Source organism: Cystoisospora suis (genome assembly GCF_002600585.1).
Source record: "Cystoisospora suis strain Wien I chromosome Unknown contig_4910, whole genome shotgun sequence".
NCBI classification, from domain to species: domain Eukaryota; phylum Apicomplexa; class Conoidasida; order Eucoccidiorida; family Sarcocystidae; genus Cystoisospora; species Cystoisospora suis.
This window is the reverse complement of record NW_027157702.1, coordinates 273-7,444: the sequence shown is the minus strand read 5'-3', so window position 1 is coordinate 7,444 and position 7,172 is coordinate 273. Positions and strand designations below refer to the sequence as shown.

Below are 7,172 nucleotides of genomic sequence, written 5' to 3'. Positions count from 1 at the left end.
TCCTTCTCACGTTGTATCTATATATCTATCTATTGATCTTTCTTTGTTCCTCATTTTCTTCGGCTCTTTTCTTTCCCTCCTCCTTCTCTCCTCTCCCTTCTTACCTCCCGCCACCTCTGGAGACAGTTGTAAATCCCTCATCGTCCTCTTCCACTGCGCTGCCGCCTGCCCCTCCTCCGACCCCTCCTGCTCCTCCGTCAACTCCTGCCGAAGAAGAAGAATTTCTTTCTTCTCCCCCCTCGCCTCTTCCTCCACCCTCCTTATGATGACCATAGGAAGAAGAAGAAGACTCCTCACCTCCCACCTGTGAAGAAGATGGCGGAGCAGAGGAACCGCTCCCGAGAACTTCTGTTAAAGCAGATGTGGCTAACCGAAAACGCGGGCGAGAAGAAGAAGAGCTTTCACCTGCTCCTCCCTCTCGATCTCGCCATCGTTCGAGGTCTTCTCCTCCATCTCCAGAGGGGCGATTGAAACGCCCATTCGTGCTACCGCGAGATTTCTCAACTCCTCCTCCTCCTCCTCGGCGCCAGTCTCCTAGATCTCCTCCCCCTGCTGCATTTGACGGTGTAGATACACTTGAAGAAGAAGAAGTACTGTTATGCTGAGGGGTGTTGCCAGAGTTGCGAGTAAAGTTGATACTATTGGATGACGGAGCGTTGCCTCCTCCTCCTCGCATCACAGCGGATGCCTCACGATCTAACTGACGCTGTTTCTCCTGGAAAGAAAGAAACGCATGCAATTTATATCGTCATAGGCAACACCCATCCAAAGAGACACACAGACAGCTAGACATACGTAGACATATGACGATGTTGAGAAGAATGCGACACTGTGGAAAAAAAAGACGAGCATGAGAGAAAGAGAGAGAGAGAGAGACAGATGGCTTGCTTACTCACTCTACGACCACTCCTACTACTACTACTACGACTATCAAGTCGTTCCTTCTCTTTCTCTCTGACGCCTGTATGTATCTATCTGTCTGTCTATCCTTAATCTATTTATCTATCTTTAGGGTTCAGGGGCGTAGATAGATAGACATAAATAAATAGATAGATTTGTCTATCTATCTATCTATGTGCAAGTGAGGTTTCTTACTTCTATTTCGAGTTCACGTTGGCGCTGTTTCTCTGCTTGTTCTGCGAGTCTCTTTGCTTTCGCTTCTTCTTCCTGTTTCTTCTTCTCCATCTGCTCGAGGAATTTCTGTAAGGAAGAAAAGAAGAAGAAAGAGGAGCACCCGAGCATACACGAACATAACCACCAGAAAACTAAGAGAGAAATCTCAACACGCAGAAACAGAAGTGAGGGAGAGACGGAGAGAGAGAGGCAGTATCAGATTGACTGAGATAAGACGAGACCGATAGGATAGAACCTCCTTAAGAGACGTCTATGTATCACTTTTTATCCCCTTTCTATCGCTCTCTCTCCTGTACATACAGCAGACATATAGATGGATCTAACGTCTCCAGCATACGCATTCCCCCCTTCCATTTGCATGTGTATCTATAGATACTTCTCGAGCTCTACAGATATGTCGAAAGAGATAGATGAATAGTGTACGAACTCGTCATACACATCTATGTCTACATACATATAGACACCTAATAGACGTAGACACAGGAGTCACACTACAGATAAGTTAACTCCTTCATCACTTGACGACCCAAACATCCACACGTCTTTGGATAAAGAGACATCGATACCGAAGAAAGAGAGAGTAAGAATAAATGACCGACTAAACGTGTGTTGCCTATCTCGCTCTCTCTCTTTCTCTCCCTTTCTTCTCGATCGCTCCCCGACCCCCCATTCTGTCTTTCTCCTTCTTCATTATTCTTATCTCTTGATCTGACCTTTTGTTCTTCCTCCATGCGTTTCTTTTCCGCTTCAAATTTCATCTTCTTAATGTGCTCGTCACGGCGGGCTCTTGCCCTCTGGATCTTCTGTTGCTTAAGCACGTTGACTAAGCGGAGATGCTGGTCCCGAGCCTGCTTCTCGAAATCTTCTTGTCTCTCGCGAAGCTTCTCTCCGACCCATTGCTCTTTATCAGGGGTCACGACCTCAAAGATTTGCTTCTCCTCCAAAGCGGCCTCAAATGCCGCTTTATGCTCTGCAAGAAAGACAGAAAGAGAGAAAAAGAAGAAAGAAAGATTAGAAGACAAGCACAGAGAGAATGAACGAACCAACAGACAGAAACAGACGGATGGAAGATGAAGACGTACACATAAATCTAGACAAATAAATAGAGAGCTATAGATGTGGACGAATAGGTTGATTAGACACAGATAGATAAAGAGAAGGAGACAGAGAAAAAGACACATGAATAAGAAGAAGAAAAGAGAAACATGATAGACAACTGACCGAAGGAAATGACGGGAAGACACCTCTCTCTATCTATAGATATGTAGGTATGCAGCAGCGATGTACAGGCACTTATAGAGCGCGAGACAAGAGGAGGCACGCACAGAGAGAGAGCTCTTCGATACACATCTAGATCGCGAGAGATAGGAATAAGAAGATCTACACTTCTTAACAAGACCCCTAAGACATGTACACCTACATGGATACATAGACAGAAGTGTCTCAGACTATTAGCTATTTCTATCCTCCTGTGTGTGTGTCTATCTCTCTATCTTTCTATCTATCTATCTATCTACCTATCTATCTATCTATCTACCTATCTATCTCTCTATCTCTCTCTATCTATCTATCTTTAATCTATCTATCTATCCTTCTCTATTCAACTCTGTGTATGGACTGATAGATAGAGAGGTTCCAGTTTGTCGCTATAGAAGAAGAAGTCGAAGAAGACGAGCGGGCGAGAGTGTCCTTTTTCTTTTTCTTTGCCTTATTTCATCGCGGCATGTGATGGGGGAATACCTTCTTCATGCTTGTTTTGCATATCAAGGAGAATAAGGGTGTCGCTCTTAAGCTGATCTTCTTGCCATTTGATAAGGAGAGGCAACTCCTCCTCCCGACACGCTCGAATGAAATGACACACACGACGATAGTTCTGACGCCTCTGACGCAAACGGATGATCCTCTCCTACACAGAGCAGACGAAAGAAAGAACGGAAGAAAGAGAAAGAAAGAGATAGACAAACAAAGAGACAAGCAGGAAGGAAGGAAGAAACAGAACAAGAGGGGGAGAGAAAAAAGGAGAGAAGAAAGATAAGAAGACAAGAACACAAAAGAAAGAAAGAGGCAGAGAGAGAGACAGGCAGAGAAGAGAAGAAGACACAAAAAGAAGAAGAAGAGCGGTAGAAGGAGTCGTAGGGGTAAGCGATCACAAAGCAGTTGTCTACAGTTGCTAAGTCATGAAAGGTTCTGACTTGAATCAAAAGGAAGAAGAAGACCAACAGAAAGAGGAAGAAAAGAAGAAGAAGAAGCCTAGGATGATTAGAACTATTATCATCGTGCTATGTAAGTAGTATTAGTACTAGTTGTTGTCGTAGTGATGCTCTTAGTAGTAGTAGCAGCAGCACGAGTGACTGATTCTTCTTCTTCTTCTTGTTTCTCCATCCACACAACGACTATGAGAGAGAACAAGGCAAACAACGTCTACATACCTATTCATACATCTACATACATACATACACATATGTACCTACCTATCTATAGAGCGACAGAGAGGAAGTTCCTAGTGTAAAAGGTATGAAACGATAATCTTCTCTTGCCGACGGCATGTATCTAGACACATAAATATACATCTATATATATGACCTTATCTATCTATCCTTGATCTCTTTATGTATCTCCCTCTCTGTCTTTTTGGTGGTGCGTGTGTATGTGTGAGGCTAGACTGTCGGTCAATAGAAGTGAAAGAAAGAAAGAAATGTCATCCGACCATCTATCGGTCTTCCATTACTCATTCATCTCTCCTATCAATCATCTACCCGATCTTCTTCTATACACCTAAGTGTACCGGGGTATGTATCTCTACATATGTATGTGTAGGCTGATACTATCATAAACGCTTCTTCTTCTCTTCTTGCTATTGATCTTAGTGTGTGTGTGGTGTGTGATGTGGAGGTCTTTTTCTTTGTCTTCTTTGTTTCTTACTCGATTGATTTGCATGAGTTGAGCTTTCTCTAGGTCATCGTAATCGACATTTCCTTGTAAGACGTCGTCGATATTTATTTCCCCAAGTTGCTTTCCTTTGATCAAAATTGTACTGGAAGCCTTTCCTCCAATCTTCTTTATCTCTTCAAGCATCTGCGCCGCTGTCTCACTTCTCTGCTTTATCTTCTCTTGCTGCATGCGCCGCTCCTCGCGTCGCCGTGTAGCTTCTTCACGTCTCTCTCTCTCTACAGACAAAGTAAGAGGAACAGCAAATGTACTGACTCACTCGAGCTCCTCCATTCAAAGAAAGAGGACCCAGATGCCATACACTAAAGAAACAAAGGAAGATAGATAGTACAGAGAGATCGACAAGAGGAGCAGCAGGGGATGGATGCCTCGGCAAGGGTGGTCTGTCGGCTTATGATCCTTCCACGTCAGAATGGCCGGCCTCTCGTCGCCCGAACCGATAGAGAAAACGAAAGACAAAGAAGCAAATCAAGTCTAAATCTATCTATCTATCTGTAGGCATCTATATCTATATCTATAGATATCTGTATTCTTGCTTTCATTCTCGCCCGATTTATCTTTCTGTCTGTGTATGGGTGTCTACAGCTTGTCTTGTTAATTATGTGTGTTTCTCCATCGACTCGAGCCAGTCTTCCAGGCCCTCCTTTCTCTACCCCCCTATCATCACATACAACACCATACACAGGTACATACATATACATATATATATACATGTGTACATAATACACAGCACCCTATTCGTATATATATATATGTATCTCTATATGTGACTTTCTCCCCCCAAGACACTGATAGGTCTGTACGTATGTGTGCGTGTGTAGCATCTTGACTGAGTGAGGTGAGATGCCGACGTCTGACAAGTCAACTGAAGGGTGGATTTGTATAGGGAAGAAACTATCACTATTTCATATTTTCTGATCGAGGTATGATTCTGGAGGATGTGGCTTTGTCCCTACCTTGTTTCTCTTCGACACGTCTCTGCTCCGCTTCTTTTCTTCTTCTTTCTTCCTCCATTTTCTGCTGCTCTTCTTGCTGTTCCAAGCGACGAGAATGAGTGATGCGAGTCCTCTCCGCCATGCGTCTTGTCTCAGCCTCGAGTCTTGCAGGAAGCTCTTGTAGAAATCTCATTCTCTCGATCCTCTCTTCAGCTGACTGGCCTGGCGCTATCATACGAACCGCCCTAGACAAACAAGAGTTCAACATACATTGAGGAAACTCAAATGCATAACAAGAGATAGAGATAGATACAGATAGATGGGTGAAGACTTACATATCAATACAGATACATACACGGCGAGATACTTCTGCTGCACATCATAGATGATATAGAAAGAGCGAGAGCGTGAAGTCGATATACACATCTATCTATCTATATGTCTATGTATAGTAGAGAGAGGAGAGAGGCATACAAGGGCAGAGTCCCTATCCGATGTCTGCGCATGTAACAAGATACATGGATGTATGGGTGTAGTCACTGACATCTCTATACAGATGTATCAGTAAACGTACATGTGAAGAGAAAGACAGCAGAAGGTGGAGCTTGGCATGTCTAGAAAATAAATCTCTCTCCCACTTTAGAGCTATCCATCTATACCTAACGAAAGAACGCGATGGCAGATACGGTGAAAGGGATAGACAGACAGAGAGAGAGACATCTCCAAGCCTTCCAGAGGACACCCTCCTCTTGAGAGAAGAAGATGAAGAGAAAACATCTTTACTCTTTTTCTCTTCTCACCCTCTTACTAGAAGAAGAAGAAAATACACACGCAAGGCAACAGCGAGAAAGAAAGTGTTTATCTCCCCACATGCAGGTACGCTCATGAAAGCATGGGTCGAAATAGAGGATAAGCTCCCCCTCTTCCTATACACCACCTACATCTATATTCACCTCCACATGTATAGCCTTCTCTATTGTCTACATGCACATATCCATACATGCATGCATTTGTAGAGAGAGAAACCGAGAGAGAGAGTGACTGTGTAGGTAGAAGTGTGACAAGTGTTTTCCTTACCGATCAATCTGTTTAGCGAGATTGCATAGCTGATGCTTCCATGTATTTGCAGCAGAAGCGTCAGGGGTCTCGAAGAGAATCGAACTTGTTGAATAATCTAAGCGTATCGACAAGCCTCCCCCCACACCCCCGGCACCTCCCGGTCCTCCTCCTCCTGCAGCGGAGGCTATATACCCAGCCGTAGCGCCTCCTCCAGGTAAGATGGAGGAGTACGTCAAAGGAAAGAGATTTCGATTGGCTGATATCTGCTGGTGCTGGATGATAGCCACGAAGAGCTTCTCTGCTTCTGACCAAGGTAAGAAAGAAGACGTGCAGATGTGCGTCGTAAAATGCTTGATGGAGAGCGTGGAGTACACACGCGAAAGTTGCACGATGAGCTTGTGGAAAACTACTCTCTTCAAGGGATACACGTAAGGCTCCAGTAGAGGATTCGTGCTTACAGCATCCAACAAAGGCTGACACAAGGAGCTGCAGAAAAGAAAGAAAGGATAGATAGGAAAGAAAAAAAGATAGATAAATAGATGGAGTTGTCGGAAGTTCATTCGAGGGAAGAAACAGAAGACGGATGGCACACAAATGTGTATGGATGATATACATGCAGGCTTGATCGTAGACATATATATGTATATACTTAGGCTACACACCATGCATAACACGTATATGTCTGTATATATATATATAGATATGTGTAGCTATACAGTTGGATATAGTGTATGTGTATTATTGTACACCCGAGAAAGAATTGAAAAGACAGCCGGGGCAGGCGAGAAAGACAAGTTGTTTGGCTACTTCACTACTCCTACTACTAGTTAGTTGCTGACATACATACATACACACACCTCCCCTGCTATATCAATCTCTCTGGATCAACGGGGACACGAAGAAGAAGAAGAGAGCCAAACACGAGGAAGGAAATAGAATTCGCCTATGCCCGTCTGAGTGTGTAGAAAACATAAAGAATTGAATCGTGCAGAGCAAGAGATAGATAGATAGACAGCTAGATAAATAGATAGATTGAAGATACATGGATAGATCAAAGATCGACAGCGAGATAGATTGAAGGTAGATATATAGATC

General features: G+C 43.7%; 1 protein-coding gene across 1 annotated transcript; it reads right to left on the bottom strand.

Moving 5' to 3' along the window:
• Positions 1-98: 98 nt before the first annotated feature.
• Positions 99-6,616, bottom strand: CSUI_008653 (eukaryotic initiation factor-3 subunit; the record flags this gene model as incomplete). The annotated part of the gene is made up of 7 exons (XM_068068780.1): positions 99-715; positions 1,096-1,200; positions 1,734-2,104; positions 2,875-3,040; positions 4,057-4,301; positions 5,040-5,263; positions 6,096-6,616. Coding segments are annotated over 7 exons (2,247 nt in total), but the record flags the coding sequence as incomplete, so codon positions are not given.
• Positions 6,617-7,172: the final 556 nt, after the last annotated feature.